Below are 17,371 nucleotides of genomic sequence, written 5' to 3'. Positions count from 1 at the left end.
AAATAACATAAATGCCCTACATTTAGATATGGTCATATCCAAATTTTCGATACAAGATCGTCACCTCTAACAAAAAGTGTCTTGTATTATTTATTATGGTTATTTCATTTTCACCATTAATGAATCGAACTTTATCCAACCTCAAATAATATAAGAGAAATGCTATGAGGATATAAATAAATTATATAATTAACTATTTCTAATTTAAATTTAAATAATTAAGTTTGATGAATTTATAAAATTATGACTAGCTGAATCTCATTGACTAAAAAGTCTAGGTCCGCTTCTAATTGACTAGTTGAAAATTGTTGTCTTAATTACACGATATAGTATTCAGATAGATTGTTCAATTGAATAGACATGATTCAATATTTAAATTTGGGACAATATCATATAAAATTAGTTTTACCTTATGAGTCTTGGTCTCTCTCTCTCTCTCTTATAACAAAATTAATACTTAAGTGATCATGAGCTAATTTAATCTCGAATAAATTTGAATTGACCTTGTGAAAAAATTATTTCGATAATCATGGACTAATTCAATTATATGTAATTATAAATTAATTCGATCTAAAATAATCTCAATAACCGGATGAGTGTGTTTGTAAGTAGATTTCATTCAAAGTTGATATTTTTCCTCTCTTAACCCTAGAAAAAAATAAAGTTGAATGACAGTAGGGGTTGCAAATAACAATGGACAAAGTTCAATACCCTTCAAACTTTTAACCAACTCTCGCCGATGGCGTACAAATCGGTGTTCGACGTTTCCGCCATTAAATCCGATTTCGAGGTAGCCGGTTTAAACCCTAATTTCATTCCCCAAATCTGGAAACACGTCTTGAAAAATCCTAATTGCCGATGGGATGAAATCCCTTCTCTGCCCTCCGCGGCTTACCATCTCCTCGATTCCAAGTTCAGACCCTCCACTTCCACTCTCCATTCCGCCATAGATTCTTCCGACCAGGTCACCACTAAGCTCCTCATCAAATTGCAGGTATCTGCCATCAATTTTGTTTAATTTACTCTTTCTATAACTCTTCTGCTTATATTCTGCCGGAGGTGTCTTGTATTGTATATTTCGATGTGCAGAATGTTGGAAGCTTGCGTCTTTGCGCTGTTTGTTTAAATAGTTGGTTTTTGAAAAAAAATGTAATTTCCTAACATTCTAATGCTTTATTAGACAATTGAGGTAAAATCTACGGGTTTCCCTTATAAATGGAGCTGTAAAAATCAGTGCAAGAAATCAGTACTTGAATAAATACGAATTTGATAAGTCTAAAGAGACTTAAACTTTAGTGTTCTCATATGTGAATGAAATTTGTGTTATGAAAGTATGATTGTGTCTGTCTACGCTATGATAGGCAGTGTTGGGACAAATCTTGGGTGTTTTTGGGATATGTTTTTACGTGCATAAACTGAGAATGAATGTACTGTATTATAAGAGGAATCTACCTTGGCATAGGTACATATTTGGTTGGTTATATTTTTTCTAGTGGAACATAGTCTGTATCTGATCTGTGTTTGTTTACAAGACATTTTGTTGGTTGGTTTAGATGCATGAATGTCATTTGGTTCCATTTTTTGTTGCTAGAATGGAGAATTTGTGGAGGCTGTGATAATGAGATATGATACTCGATTGGGTAAATATGATGGGAAACCTCGTCTTGGTGGTCCTAGGTCAACCTTGTGCGTATCCTCCCAGGTAACTGTTGTGGAACGTGGAATCACTATCTTTTAAGTTCCCTTCTTGTGTTCACAACATTTCAATATAGCAATAATTTTAAAATGCTATTGTTATTGTAGGTTGGGTGCAAGATGGGTTGCAATTTTTGCGCAACAGGAAGCATGGGATTTAAGAAGAATCTGTCATCTGGAGAAATTTTGGAACAGTTAGTCCATGCGTCTCGTATATCAGCCATCCGCAATGTTGTCTTTATGGTATCATATATCCTCTTTAATATAATTAGCTCAATATATTGTCAGTTATGTTCTCGCTTGTCCTTCAAAAGTCAAGAAGATCATTTCATTTGTAACAGCTGTGATTGTTGTGTGGGCTTGAGTTTGAGTTGATGGCAATTTTCTTATCATTATTTGTTGTGAGCAGGGAATGGGAGAACCTCTAAATAACTACACTGCGGTGGTGGATGCTATCAGAGCCATGACAGCTCTTCCTTTCCAGCTGTCTCCCAAGAAAATTACCCTCTCAACGGTGCATGCTATGCTATTTATTCTCATGCTCGATGTCTTTCCTGTTTATCTTGTTTTGTACATACCTATTTCTGTATCACTTGGTTATTTAGCACTGGGTTAGTTCCGTGGAACTTCTGCTTATAATTGCACGGGAAGTGACTACTTGACTTGGTTGTTAGGGACCATCTTTGACGCCATTAGTCATCTGCTTGATTCTGATATGTTGCAAAATTGTGCACAGGTTGGCATAATACATGCTATTAACAAGCTGCAGAGAGACATACCAAACTTGAATCTAGCAGTATCGCTGCATGCACCAGTACAAGAAATCCGCTGTCAGATAATGCCTGCTGCAAGGGCTTTTCCTCTGGAAAGACTAATGAATGCATTACGGGAATATCAAACTAGCAGGTTTGTTTATCTGGTCATTTTTTCCTTGGCGTGCATATGCCAGATGATGAATTTGCCAACCTCTCATGACCACGTAACTCATTCGGTTTTACTGTAGTCAGCAAAAGATATTGATCGAGTACATAATGCTTGATGCTGTGAATGATGAGGAGCAGCACGCTCACCAGCTTGGCAAATTGCTTGAGACGTTGCAATCGGTAACCTTCAAAGTTCTAGGTTGCTATACTTGCTACATTTAAGAGGTCTCACCCTCAACTCTAATGCCGTTGTCTGCTATTTCATACAGGTTGTAAACTTGATTCCTTTTAATCCCATTGGTTCTCTAAGTTGTTATAGTACCAGTGATGATCAGAAAGTCATTAAATTTCAGAAAATACTTAGAGGCACTTACAACATCCGTACAACAATTCGTAAGCAAATGGGCCAAGACATAAGTGGCGCATGCGGTCAGCTTGTAATCAAACTGCCAGATAAGAAGACCTCTTGTAGTTCAGATATCTTGACAGACATTGAAGATCTTCGTATTTGATTTTCCAGGTTAGATCATTTGATGAAGCATCACTCGATTTAGAAATTGTTCTGGTGGCCTTCGTCCAATGCCTGAATTCGAGGATTGACTGAATTTAAATTTGCTCGTCTCTATTTTAGGACTGCTTGATGCTGATATGGATTACTTGACTAGTGAATTCGGTTGCTGCATCAAGAATTTGCAATACGCAACGCGATCTGGGTGCTATCGAGCTGTGGAGTAAAGCCAGTGTCAGGGCCGGACTCCATGAGGCCATTGAGGCGGTCGCCTTAGGTTCTTTGGAATATTGTAGTATCATGCATTAGTGTGTTTTCTCATTAATGCATTTAAGCACTTTTGAATTTATATACACATTTTTGTATTCAACTTCATACATTTTTGTATATAACATTATTCATGATCTATGTACTACCTTAAGCTAAGAGATTTGTATGATCTCTTTTTTTTATATATGTATATAGTATTGGAAATATTTGCATGTAAATCCATGAACTTTTAGTATCTTTTGATTTTGCAAATGAATTTTTATTTTTAAACTTAAATATACCAACTTTCAATTTGTTGAATTTTTTTTCTCCATTTTTTTCGTGGTAAAAATTAGATAAATTGAAAATTGACGCATTTATATTTTAAAAAAATTAATGTACAAAATAAGAAAATAATAAAAGTTCATATATATACGGGCAAATATCTCTATATCTGTGAAACTATTCTGACAAGTAATTTAAGAATGATAATACTCATTTTAACTTTAAGGCTTTGTATATATTTTACTTTTTTTTTTTTTTGCCTACATCACTTTCTTTCTTCATTTTTCTAATTATAAACTTTAATTTTACTTTTTCGCTTGATTATTCTTAGTTATTTTAGGGTTTAACATATTTGACAATATAAATATTGTTACGACACAGTGGGAATATTTGTTTGAACATATGGAAACGCGAGAGAATCCAAAATTAATCACCAATTATGTTCATAAAATCAAGTTCAGTGCTCAATAGCTCTAAATTAGGGCATGGGAATTTTTATTATATTTTAGTATTATATTTCATATATTTTTCTTTTATTGATGCACATCTCATGTATTTAATTGATGATATTACAAAATATACACATAACACATGTGTTGCATTTCATGAAATATAAGATCCAGTACAAAAATTATCACATGGTGGCATTAAATTAAAGAATCAATCACTCTAATGAGTAACTCATGATCACATTTTTGACCGGAAATCACTTTATATTACAAATATAAATTTACAAAATAAATTAATATTTTATTTTATTGTGATAGTATTCAATAATTTATTAGAAGATAAATAAAATTATACTCACTCCGTCTCACAAAAACATGAACGTTTTTCCATTTTGGGGTGTCTCACAAAAACATAAACCTTTCCATTTTAGTACATCATGACCCACCACTACTTTTCCTTAATTAATTCATTACTCTCACAACACCTTTTAAAATGGGATCCATTTTCCACTTACTTTAACTCTCAACTAACATTTCTTAAAACCCGTGCATTTCTCTTTGTTCATGTTTTTGTAAGACGGAGAGAGTAATAGAATAGGTTAAAAAATATGTTTCTTCGATATTTTTAACTTAAATGTTTAAAAATATTATCTATATAATGTATCCGTTACAAACTTGATTAAAAAGTGATTTTACTATGCATTCTCGTTTTAAATTCATATAGTAATACCAACTAAATACTCGAATATATATGTTTAAATTTCTAAACAAATGTTGTTATAATAATTGGTTATGTGTCTCAATAAAGATTAGAAAATAGAGAAAGATTCTTTGGACATGCTGATTAATGTTCGGATCGCTTTTGTATAAATTCTTCACTAGATGGAGTGATTATTATAAGTTTGATACGAGACTAAAGATTTCAATTAAATATATTTTAACATTATATATATCATGTATATATTGTTATTTATCTAAGTTCTTCATTTATACCTTCTAAATTCCATAATTTATTTATAATAATGATTATGTTGTTATTATTATATTCTCATATTTCCAAGTTTCATTTTAGTTTATGAAACTCGAACAAATACAGTTTCTGGATGTGAAAACAATCTTAATTTCCAATGCAGATAAAATGTACGGAGAGATTTTATAAAGAAAAAAAAATTGAAATATTTTGGTACACATGACATAAATATTTGTTTTAAAGTAATCAGTTTACATGTAGGAGAAAGGCCGTGAAATTCTATTTTCTTATTATACTATATGATTTAAATACTGCATCTTAATTAAAATGGTAGGATTTGTGAATGCCAAGTATGATAAACTTTATTTTCTTATTAAATATATAAGATTAGCCAATGATTTCGATATATTTACTTTACCAAATTATTCAAATCAAATTTATGATTATATATGTAAATCCAGTCGACTCTATATATATAAATGATACTGCAATAATAAACTTTATTACAGTATAACCTTTTTTTTCTGAATATTGTTATATATCCAATATCTCCTATCGTACGTTAAAATGGCTAAACTTTTGGTATCTTCCTTGGTTGCATTATTTGTGAGCTTTATCCTTGTCACAGGTATATATGATTCATAATATTTGAATGGTTGCCACTTGCCAAGCTATATAAAAATGCTAAGATTTTATATTTTAAATCTTTTTTCATTCTTTCAATAAAATTTTTATATTGTTTAAAATCTCTAGTCTATACATTCTTTTATATTTCTCTAAATGCTCAAATATATCATAAACTATCACATTTTTTCGATCCTATCACAAACTTTAGAATAGTCCTATCAATTTTTTTTTAGGGTGCACTTTGATGTCTTGTTATATGTGTCTTAACCATTTGAGTAACTTATTTAAAAATTGGACTTTATTATATTTATAATGATATAATGTTTGATTTAATTTTGGGCAAGTACAGGTTGTTTTGGTAAGTGGCCAACATGCGAGATGGAGATAAAATATATGTGCGCAGAGAAGATAGATGCATGCGCAAATGTGTGTAGTGCCGCAATTGGTTGGAATCTGGTGACCAAATCTACCTGCATTAAGAAAGGCGGCACGCGCGGCTCTCCCCAATTCTTCTGCGATTGCGTCTATAGCTGCCCTCCCAAAAACACTAACATCCCCTAATCATAAATTATTGACTGCCTCCCTTTTTTTCAATTTCCATTAATTACTAATTATACTGTATTTATACTCATGCCTAATAAACTTTGAGTTGTATTCATTAGAATTTATCTTTTAGTCTGAATTACTCCCTCCGTCCCGCGAGTCTTGACACATTTGGGTTCGGCACGAGAATTAAGGAGTTGTAAATTAGTGTTTTAAGTGTGTAATTAATAAAGTATAAAATTGATAAAGTAGGAGAGAGAAGGTAATAAAAGTGATAAAGTAGGAGAGAGAATATAATAAAGGTGATAAAGTAGGAGAGATAAGGTAATAATTATTGCCAAAAAAGGAAACGTGTCAAGATTCGTGGGACGGCCCAAAAAGAAAAACGTATCAAGATTCGTGGGACGGCCCAAAAAGAAAAACGTGTCAAAATTCGTGGGACGGAGGGAGTATGTTTCTTTGTTTATTCAACTTTTTCATCATCCAATCTTTGTTACTCCTGATTGGAGTGTCCGTAAATAAGGTTGAATTAAATTTAAAAAATATTCCAAAAATACTAAATAAAGACCCAAAAAACTTGAGCTTAAAAGCCTGCCCGCTTGAGAACCCAAAAGGCCTCCAATATCCTATCTAACTAAGCCCAGTATATTTCAATATCTATAATTTATAATACTCATCATGTCTCATTATAAATGGCTCAAAACTTTTCGACACGAAAATTAATAAGAATATGTAAATATATTAAAAGTGAGACTTATACTTTTTTAAGGGTTAAATTTTTTTATTTATAGAATCATGCCACTTATAATGGGACGACCCAAAATAAAATACATGTCATTTTTAGTGGGACGGAGAGAGTATAATAAAAGAATAATTTTTAATTTGAAATCAATTTTAAGTTAATTTCAATGGCAATTTTGTGATTTCTTCAAAAAAAATTCTTATTATATATGCACAAAAAATTGATTAAACTAACTTAACTCAAATTGCAAATCCCACATCTAAAAATAATAGTACATTGTAATCATTTAAAGTTCCTTAATGAATTATGTGTTCATACATACATACACACAATTTATAGACATTTGCTATAAATATTTTATAAATCTATATTTACATTCTAATTATATATAAAAATATAAGTAATTACTTATTTATATTAAAGATGAATTAAAAAATTAAACTAAAAATATATTATGTGTACATATATATATAAGTAAAAATATATCAACAAATGATTGTCAATCAAAAATTTAAATATATGACTTTAAGTTATTTAAACTATCAAAATAATAAAATATAATAATATTGCGTAAATATATATATATATATATATATATGTGTGTGTGTGTGTGTGTGTGTGTGTGTGTGTGTGTGTACGCACGCACATCAATAAAATTTGTGTATAGAAAAATTGAAATTCAGAACAAAATTAAGTAGTTATTTATTTGTGTAATAGAAATATATTTGTTGAATTTTATCTTGTGTATATTCTCAATCGCAAAATATAATGACTTGAATTGTATATATATTTAATTAAGAAATCTTATTTAATAGTATTACATATCAGTATATATTATGTTTTGTATTAAAATATCTACAATATGTAATTTATTTGATAATATGTATTAAAGTTATATATATATATATATATAATATTTATTAAAATTATTATTTGTATTACTCATGCCATAGGTGGTCTCAAATCAAACTATATGTATAATAATTAATAATTTATGACTTTTGATTTATAAAGGGCCATTTATGACTTTTAAGCCACAAGGACGGACAAAAGACCTCTTTCATATATACAAGGATAGACATATCAGCTTTTTCCTTAGCACAAACACATAAAGTTTTAAGCTCTTTAATAAATAGTAGGGACATGTGAGCATCAAGCTTTGAGGGATACGTCTCGTTTCATAAGCAACATGGACCCTTGACCACGATCTCTTTCATAAGCAACATGTGTCGCATGAGCATTATTAAGCGCTTTCATATCATAAACGACACGCGGCCATTGAGCATATAACTCTTTTATAAGTAGGAGAGACACTTGAGCATATCGCTCGTTCATCAGCAATGGGGACACATGAGTATTAAACTCTTTCGAAAGCAATAGAACATCTGAGCTTGAAGCTCTTACATAAGCAAGAAGCAAAACATGAGTTTGAACTCTTTTGTAAACAGTAGGGAGAATTGAGCATTAACCTATTTCATAAGCAATAAGGACATGTGAGCAAGCTCTTTCATAAGCAACTGAAACATTTGAGAATTTAGCTCCTTCATGAACTTGAGGGACACGTAAGCATTAAACTCTAAAATAATCATCGACAAGTGAGAATTCACTCTTTTATAAGCAAGAGGGACACACAAGCATAAACCACATTCATAAACATTAGAGACACGTGAGCAGATTACTCTTTCATAAGCAATAAGGAAACAAGAGCATTAAGTTCTTCCAAAAGCAACAGGACGCATGAGCTGTAAGCACTTTTATAAGCAATGGGGGCATATGAGCTTCAAGCTCTTTTATAAGCGACAAGGACACGTGAGCTTAAGAGCTCTCTGTCATAAACAATAGAGAAACGTGAGCATTGAGATCTTTAAAAAGCAATGAAACATGTGAGTTTTAAACTCTTTTATAAGCGATCAGGATATGTGAGCTCTAAACTATTTCGTTGGCAACATGAGCAAGTGGGATATGAGCTTTATGCTCTTTTCTAAGCAGCAGGGACTAGTGAGCTTTAAGCTCATTTATAAGTGATACGGACAATCGAGCTTTAAGCTTTTTTATAAACCACATGGACACATGAGCTTTTAGTTTTTTTATAAGCAATATGAACATGTGAGCATTAAGCTCTAAGGGATACATGAGCATTAAGCACTGTTCATGAACAACTAAGATGCTTGAGCAAGTTCTTTCATAAGCAACTTGGACGCATGAGCATTAAATGCTTTAATAGACGAGCATTGTGCTATTTCATAATCACTGGAAACAACTTAAGTTCAATGACAAGCAAGAAGAATACATGAGTGTTAAGCTCTTTTATAAGCAGAAGAGACACATGAGCTTTAAGCTCCTTTATAAGCCAAAGGGACAAGTGGACTTTAAAGCCCTATAGAACAAGGAAACATGAACTTTAAGCTCTCTTTTAGAACAGACAAGGACAAGTTAGCTTTAAACTCTTTTATAAGCAGCAGAGACAATGAACTTTATGCTCGTTTATAAGCGGCACGGAAAAGTGAGCTTTAAGCTCGTTTATAAGTCGAAAGGACATAAGTTTTATGCTGTTTTTATAAGCAGTAGGCCAAAAAGACATAAGTTTTATGCTGTTTTTATAAGCAGTAGGGACAAGTGATCTTTAAGTTCTTATACAAGTGAGATGGATAAGTGAGCTTTAAGCTCTTCCATAAGCCACAAAGAAACATGAGTATTAAGTTTTTTTTTTCTTTTTTTTAAGCAGTAGGGATATCTGAGCATCATGCAGATACGTGATCATTAAGAGCTTTCACATATGAGCAGTGTGCTATTATTGGGACACATGAGCATTAAGCTCTTTTACTAGCAAAAGGGACACGTGAGCATTAAACTCTTTTATATGCAACAGGGAAGATTGAGAATCCAGCTCTTTCAAAAGTAACATGACACGTGAGCTCTTTTAAGTTCTTTTACAAGTGAGATGGACAAGTGAGCTTTAAGCTCTTCTATAAGCAACAAAGAAACATGAGAATTAAGTTTTTTTTCTAAGCAGCAGGGACACGTGAGCTATAAGCAATAGGAACATGTGAGCACCAAATTCTAGGAGAAACATGAGCATTAAGCTCTTTTCATAAGAAAAGGGACGCTTGAGAAAGTTCTTTCATAAGCAACACAGACGCGTGAGCATTGAGAGCTTTCACATGAGCATCGTACTATTTTATAATCATTGGACACATGAGCACCAAGGTCTTGTATAAGAAAGAGGGACATATGACCGTTAAATCTCTTTCATAAGCAGCATGGACATGTGAGCTTTGAACTCTATCGTAACTCGTAAGCAATAGGGACAAGTGAGCTTCAAACTCTTATATAACCGACAGGAACAAGTAAGCTTTAAGCTCTTTTTTAAGCAACAAGGACATGTAAAGCTTTAAGCTCTTTTGTAAGCAACAGGAACACATAAGCATTGCGCTCTTTTATAAGAGACGGGTACAAGTGAGCTGTAAGCTCTTTTACAAGGCTCAGGGACACGTAAGCTTCATGGTCTTTTAAAAGCAGCAGGGACGCGTGAGATATAAGCACTTTCTTAAGTGATTCGGACAAGTGAGCTTTAAGCTCTTCTATAAACCATTGGGACAAGTGAGCTTTAAACCCTTTTATAAGCCAATAGGACACATGAGCTTTCAGCTTTAAGCCCTTTTATAAGCTACAGGGACAAGAAAACTTTAAGCTCTTTTATGAGCCACAGGCACGTGAGCTTCATACTCTTTTATAAGCAGCAGGACGAATGAGCTTCAAGCTCTTTTATAAGCGACAAGGACAAGTGAGCTTTAAGCTCTTTTATAATCCATCGGGACACGTGAGTTTTATGCTCTTTTATGTGAGCTTTAAGTTGTTTTAGTAGGGACATGGACAAGTTTATTTTAATCTTTTATAAGCAACAGGGACACATGAGCTTTAAACTCTTCTATAAGAGACATGTGACCGCTAAGCTCTTTTATAAACAATAGGGACATATGAGCCTTAAGCAATAGAGACACATGAGCTTTAAGCTCTTTTATAAGTGATAGACACGTGAGCTTTAAGCTCTTTTACAAGTATCAAGGACACATGAGATATATGCTATTTTATAAACGACAGGGACATTTATAAATGGACAGGGACAAGTAACTTTTAAGCTCTTTGATAAGCAATAGGGAGAAGTGAGCTTTAAGCTCTTTTATAGGCCACAGAGACATGTGCGCTTCATGCTCTTTTATAAGGGACAGGGACACATGAGCTTTGAGCTCTTTATAAGTGACATAGACAAGTGAGCTGAATGCTCTTTTATAAGTGACAGGGGGATGTGAGGATTAAGCTCTTCTATAAAAGAGAGAGGGACAAGTCAGCTATAAGCTATTTTACAAGCAACCAGGACACGTGAGCTTTATGCTCTTGTATAAGTGGGAGGGACAAGTGAGCTTTAACCTCTTTTATAAGACACTGACAAGTGAGCTCTAAACACTTTTATAATTGATAAGGACAAGTGAGCTTCATGCTATTTTATGTGAGCTTTAAGCTCTTTTATAAGCGATAGGGGCAAGTAAAGCTTTAAGCTCTTTTTTAAGCAACAGGAACACATAAGTGTTGCGTTCTTTTATAAGAGACGGGTACAAGTGAGCTGTAAGCTCTTTTACAAGGCCCAGGTACACGTAAGCTTCATGGTCTTCTATAAGCAGCAGGGACACGTGAGATATAAGCACTTTCGTAAGTGATTCGGACAAGTGAGCTTTAAGCTCTTCTATAAACCATTGGGACAAGTGAGCTTTAAACCCTTTTATAAGCAATAGGACACATGAGCTTTCAGCTTTAAGCCCTTTTATAAGCTACAGGGACAAGCAAACTTTAAGCTCCTTTATGAGCCACATGGACACGTGAGCTTCAAGCTCTTTTATAATCCATAGGGACACGTGAGTTTCATGCTCTTTTATGTGAGCTTCAAGTTGTTTTAGTAGGGACATGGACAAGTTTATTTTAATCTCTTTTATAAGCAACAGGGACACATGAGCTTTAAACTCTTCTATAAAAGACAGGGACAAGCAACCTTTAAGCTTTTCCATAAGCCATAGGGACAAGTGGGCTTTATGCTCTTTAATAAGCAGCAGGGACAAGTGAGCGTTATGCTTTAAGCACTTTAATTAATGATGGGAACAAGTGAGCGTTAAACTCTTTCATAAATGACAGGGACAAGTGAGCTTTAAACTCTTTGATAAGCAATAGGAACATGTGAGCACCAAATTCTAGGAGAAACATGAGCATTAAAGGGACGATTGAAAAAGTTCTTTCATAAGCAACACAGACGTGTGAGCATTGAGCGCTTTCACATGAGCATCATACTATTTTATAATCATTGGACACATGAGCACCAAGGTCTTGTATAAGAAAGAGGGACATATGACCGTTAAATCTCTTTTATAAGCAGCAGGAACATGTGAGCTTTGAACTCTATTGTAAGCGATAGGGACAAGTGAGCTTCAAACTCTTATATAACCGACAGCAACAAGTAAGCTTTAAGCTCTTTTGTCAGCAACAGGAACACATAAGCGTTGCGCTCTTTTATAAGAGACGGGTACAAGTGAGCTGTAAGCTCTTTTACAAGGCCCAGGGACACGTAAGCTTCATGGACTTTTAAAAGCAGCAGGGAAGCGTGAGATATAAGCACTTTCTTAAGTGATTCGGACAAGTGAGCTTTAAACTCTTTTATAAGCCAATAGGACACATGAGCTTTCAGCTTTAAGCCTTTCTATAAGCTACAGGGACACGCAAACTTTAAGCTCTTTTATGAGCCACAGGGACACGTGAGCTTCATACTCTTTTATAAGCAGCAGGACGAATGAGCTTCGAGCTCTTTTATAAGCCATAGGGATACGTGAGCTTTAAGCTGTTTAAGAAGTGATAAAGATATGTGACCTTTATATGCTCATTTTTATAAACAAGAGGGACAACTGAGCTTTAAGCTCTTTTCTACGCCAAAGGAAAATGTGATCTTCCCCAGAACTTTGAGCTCTTCTATAAGTTGCAGAGACAAGTGAGGTTTAAGTTCTTTTATAAGCGGGGGGGACAAGTGAGCTTTAGCTCTTTTGCAAGGCAACAAGGACAAGTGAGCTTTAAGCTCTTTTATAATCCATCGGGACATGTGAGTTTCATGCTCTTTTATGTGAGCTTTAAGTTGTTTTAGTAGGGACATGGACAAGTTTATTTTAATCTTTTATAAGCAACAGGGACACATGAGCTTTAAACTCTTCTATAAGAGACATGTGACCGCTAAGCTCTTTTATAAACAATAGGGACATATGAGCTTTAAGCAATAGAGACACATGAGCTTTAAGCTCTTTTACAAGCGATAGACACGTGAGCTTTAAGCTCTTTTACAAGTATCAAGGACACATGAGCTATATGCTATTTTATAAACGACTGGGACATTTATAAATGGGGAGGGACAAGTAACTTTTAAGCTCTTTGATAAGCAAAAGGGAGAAGTGAGCTTTAGGCTCTTTTATAAGCCACAGAGACACGTGCGCTTCATGCTCTTTTATATAAGGGACAGGGACACATGAGCTTTGAGCTCTTTATATGTGACATAGACAAGTGAGCTGAATGTTCTTTTATAAGTGACAGGGAGACGTAAGGTTTAAGCTCTTCTATAAGAAAGAGAGGGACAAGTCATCTATAAGCTATTTTACAAGCAACAGAGCTTTATGCTCTTGTATAAGTATGAGGGACAAGTGAGCTTTAACCTCTTTTATAAGGGACACCGACAAGTGAGCTCTAAACTCTTTTATAATTCACAAGGACAAGTGAGCTTCATGCTATTTTATGTGTGCTTTAAGCTCTTTTATAAGTGATAGGGGCAAGTAAACTTTAAACTCTTTTATAAGCAACAGGGAACACGTAAGCTTTAGGCGCTTTAATAAGGAGTACGGACAAGTGAGTTTTAAGCTCTTTTATAATTGATACGAACAAGTGAGCTGTAAGCTCTTTCATATGCCACAGGGACACATGAGGGACATGTGAGTATCAGCTCTGCGTGCGCATTAAGCTCTTTTCATAAGCAGCTCTTTTGATATGCAATAGGGACATTCGAGAAAGTTTTTTGATAAGCAACAGGGGCATTTGAGCATTAAGCGCTTTCACACATGATCATCAAGATATATCATAATCATTGGGTTATGAGCATAAAACTCTTTTTTAAGCAAGGACACGTGAGTATTAAGCACTTTTATAAGCAACCGGGACACATGAGCTTTAAGCTCTTTTATAAGCACCAGGGACATGTGAGCATTAAGCTCTTGCTTAGGAGTGACACATGAGCATTGTGCTCTTTTGTAAGTAAGAGGGACACATGGGCACTAAACTCTTTTATAAAGAGAAGGGACACGTGAGCATTAAACCATTTCATCATCATTAGGAACACGTGAACACTAAGTTCTTTCACGAGCATCAAGGACAATTGAATAAAGCTCTTTCATAGGCAAAGGGACAAGTGAGCATAAAGTTCTTTCATAAGCAAAGGGACACGTGAGCATTATGGTCTTGCATAAGGACACAAGAGCATTAACCTCTTGCATAAGGAAGCACGAGCATTAACCTCTTGCATTAGAGGGACGCGCAAGCATTAAGCTCTTGCATAAGAGGTTCGCGTGAGCATTAAGTTGTTGCATAAGAGGGACACGTGAGCATTCTCTTGCATAAGGGGGACCCGTGAGCATACCTCTTGCATAAGAGGGACCTGTGAGCAATAAGCTCTTGCATAATAAGCTCTTGCATAAGAGGGACACGTGAAGATTAAGGTGTTGCAAGAGAGGGAACATGAGCATTAAGCTCTTGCATAAAAGGGACACATAAGGAATTGAGGATTAAGGTGTTGCATAAGGACACATGAGGATTAAGGTGTTGCATAAGAGGGACTCGTGAGCATTATGCTTGTGATTAGAATGTTGAGATACTTTATAATGCAAATGTGTCTTTTATGCATGTTCCATTGCTAGCAATTCTTCTAAGGTTGAATTAGTTAATTGTGTATACATATTAAAGTTTGTGATTAAGTTTCTTTTATGCAGGAGTTGTGTGCGAAAAATTATATTGTTCTACAGTTCTAGAGATGTTCCGCTTCTTATTGATTGTGATTTGATTGAGCATTAAACTTGTGATTAGAATGATGAGATACTTCACCAAGTTAGACAAAAACTGTCATTCAACTGATCAAACAACTATTTAAAGCATCATAAAAGTTCCCAACAAATAATGACAAATTGTATACATGTCATAGTAGCTATGGAAGTTACCTTTTTCTTGCCAAGAACAAGTAGATAGGTTCAGCTCTTGTTAATTCACCACTTGGAACCTTGATAGAGCTTCCCAAGTAGATCAGTACCTGTATTTCAAACAATAGCCAGAAACATCATTACATTGTAGAATATAAGTTAAAGATTAATATGTAGATGAGAAAGAATGATTCTTTCAAGATAAACAATGTTGCTGCGAAATGGATTGACACTAATTATTATCTCAAATCTCAAATAAGATTTAAAAACATGACCAGAATGAGTGACAAAATTTAATAAAGTAAATTTAAAACAGATAAACATGTCATATTGTTTTGAATAATCAGGCTAGAGAGGAGAAAGACTCAGTATAGGCTTCATGTACTCAGCTTATGATATCACTCAAGCATATCAAGTGAACTACAAGGAAAATTCAAACTTGAAAAGGCAATATTTGAGATGGAAAAAAAGTAGATTTCTCAAACAGTTATACAAAACATATATTTGCATAGTTGTAACTTATATTAAACTCGACCATGATATTTAAAGAGCCATATGCAATGCAAAACTTAAACTTAAAATATATGCAATATATTTTAGGATCACAGTTAACATCATACGGGGATTCTGAGCTTGATCATGGCTCAAGCTACCCGCCAAAACTGATCTTGTTTGGCCATATAAGTTGATGAACCTAATCTTGTTCTCTTCCGAGCCGAACAAGATGGCATATTGCTACACCATCCTCCACCCTACATAGCAACACAATACTCATATAAGTAGTTGATTACAACAATAAAAGTCCATTACAATAAAAGTAGTTGATCCACAAAATAGATGTGCTCTTGATATCAACATTAGTCTTCCTAGTGTTAGCACATCTTGCACAAGGACAAGATATTCTGCTAACATCAGTAGCATTTTGCAAGGCAAATTTCACGAAAGCTTCAACCCCATTCTCGTACTCGGACTATAATCTACTTATTGACATCTATGTCTTATCCATTTTATCAATAAAAAAGGAAATAAGGAATTTTATCTACACAAAGCCCCAACACTATATGGCTTAATCCTCTTACAATAATGTCTCGAACCGAAATTCGAGACCAAACAGAGAGATTCAAATAGGCATCAACAAACTTAGAGAACGATAAATAAATCACTAAATACAACGAAGCCTTGTCTTTTACTCTTCAAAAACATTAAAACCAAATGAGCACATAACAAAATATAAGAACACAGAATATATGTGAAAACTAAAATGGAACTAATTTCGTAAAATGGATGGGTGATTCGTAATACAGATATAAACAGTATAATAAGTCAAATCATTGAGTTTCATTTACGTGACTTGATTAAAGTTAGATGTATTTGACAAAAAATTGAAATAAAATAAAAAAATCATTGACAATTGGAATTAGATTTCGGCTGTTGAACGCTAGCCTACCATTGTGACAGAGCGGCGGAAGTTTTCAGGTCGAGGAGCGGCGCTGGTGTCGGCGTTCGGTGCAGCGCGGAGGCAGAGATGGGGGTGGGGGGACGACGTTGCTGAGGTGATGCGAGAAGGAGGCAAAGTCGCGCCGTCGAAGGCGGTGGAATAGGGGAGGACGCGGCCACAGATGTCGGAAGGAGACAATCGGAGATGGCGTGCTGAGGCGGAAGACGGTGGAGTGCAAAATTAGGGTTATTCGCAGATTTGAGACGGGTTTGACCCGATCCGTGCGCGTTTATATATATAATACAATTGTTAACAAAGATAGAAAAGTGAGAGTTGGTGGCGGTGCAATGGTTATAGGCGCATAGTTTCTCTCATACCTAAGGTCTATGGTTCAAAACTCTTCACCCTCATTTTATATCCCCTTCTCTTTTAGGTTTTATTTTGCTGATTTTGTTTCTTTTCTTTTAATTTTTTTTTTCTTTTCCTGTTTTTTTTTTTTTGTATTTTATTTTTTGCATTTTTTTAAACATTTTCTTTTTTTTTATTCTTTTCAATATTTCTTTTTTTTTTTCCCTTTTTAGCATTTCTTTTTAGTGCTTTTCTTTTGCGTTTTTTTTAATATTATTTTACTGCATTTCTTCTGTGTTTTCTTTTTATTTTACTGTTTTTATTTTGCAT

General features: G+C 34.2%; 1 protein-coding gene and 1 long non-coding RNA gene across 3 annotated transcripts; one reads left to right on the top strand and one right to left on the bottom strand.

The window, feature by feature from the left end:
- The first annotated feature begins 591 nt into the window (after positions 1–591).
- Positions 592–3,614, top strand: LOC131005267 (uncharacterized). Its single transcript, XM_057932152.1, has 8 exons — positions 592–994; positions 1,592–1,702; positions 1,804–1,938; positions 2,105–2,209; positions 2,432–2,601; positions 2,699–2,798; positions 2,888–3,138; positions 3,250–3,614. The coding sequence occupies exons 1-7, from the start codon at positions 740–742 to the stop codon at positions 3,128–3,130; spliced, it is 1,119 nt and encodes a 372-aa protein (XP_057788135.1). The 5' UTR covers positions 592–739; the 3' UTR covers positions 3,131–3,138; positions 3,250–3,614.
- Positions 3,615–8,269: 4,655 nt separating this feature from the next.
- Positions 8,270–16,953, bottom strand: LOC131005264 (uncharacterized). Of its 2 annotated transcripts, none has more exons than XR_009095241.1 (4): positions 16,703–16,953; positions 15,876–16,007; positions 15,277–15,365; positions 8,270–14,720 (listed from the first exon to the last, which is right to left on the bottom strand). It is a non-coding gene; the product is annotated as an uncharacterized LOC131005264 (long non-coding RNA). The 2 variants fall into 2 exon arrangements; XR_009095240.1 differs by having other exon boundaries at positions 8,270–8,817.
- Positions 16,954–17,371: the final 418 nt, after the last annotated feature.

Source organism: Salvia miltiorrhiza, chromosome 1 (assembly GCF_028751815.1).
Source record: "Salvia miltiorrhiza cultivar Shanhuang (shh) chromosome 1, IMPLAD_Smil_shh, whole genome shotgun sequence".
In the NCBI taxonomy this organism is placed as follows: Eukaryota; Viridiplantae; Streptophyta; class Magnoliopsida; order Lamiales; family Lamiaceae; genus Salvia; species Salvia miltiorrhiza.
The sequence above is the reverse complement of the archived record's forward strand: the minus strand, read 5'-3'. Positions and strand labels throughout refer to the sequence as shown.

Bases quoted from the DNA above. Each gene is read 5' to 3' on its own strand.
- LOC131005267 (XM_057932152.1), top strand. From the start codon at position 740: ATGGCGTACAAATCGGTGTTCGACGTTTCCGCCATTAAATCCGATTTC. The intron at 1,939-2,104 runs GTATCATATATC...TGTTGTGAGCAG, and splicing joins TCCGCAATGTTGTCTTTATG to GGAATGGGAGAACCTCTAAA. The intron at 2,799-2,887 runs GTAACCTTCAAA...TATTTCATACAG, and splicing joins TGCTTGAGACGTTGCAATCG to GTTGTAAACTTGATTCCTTT.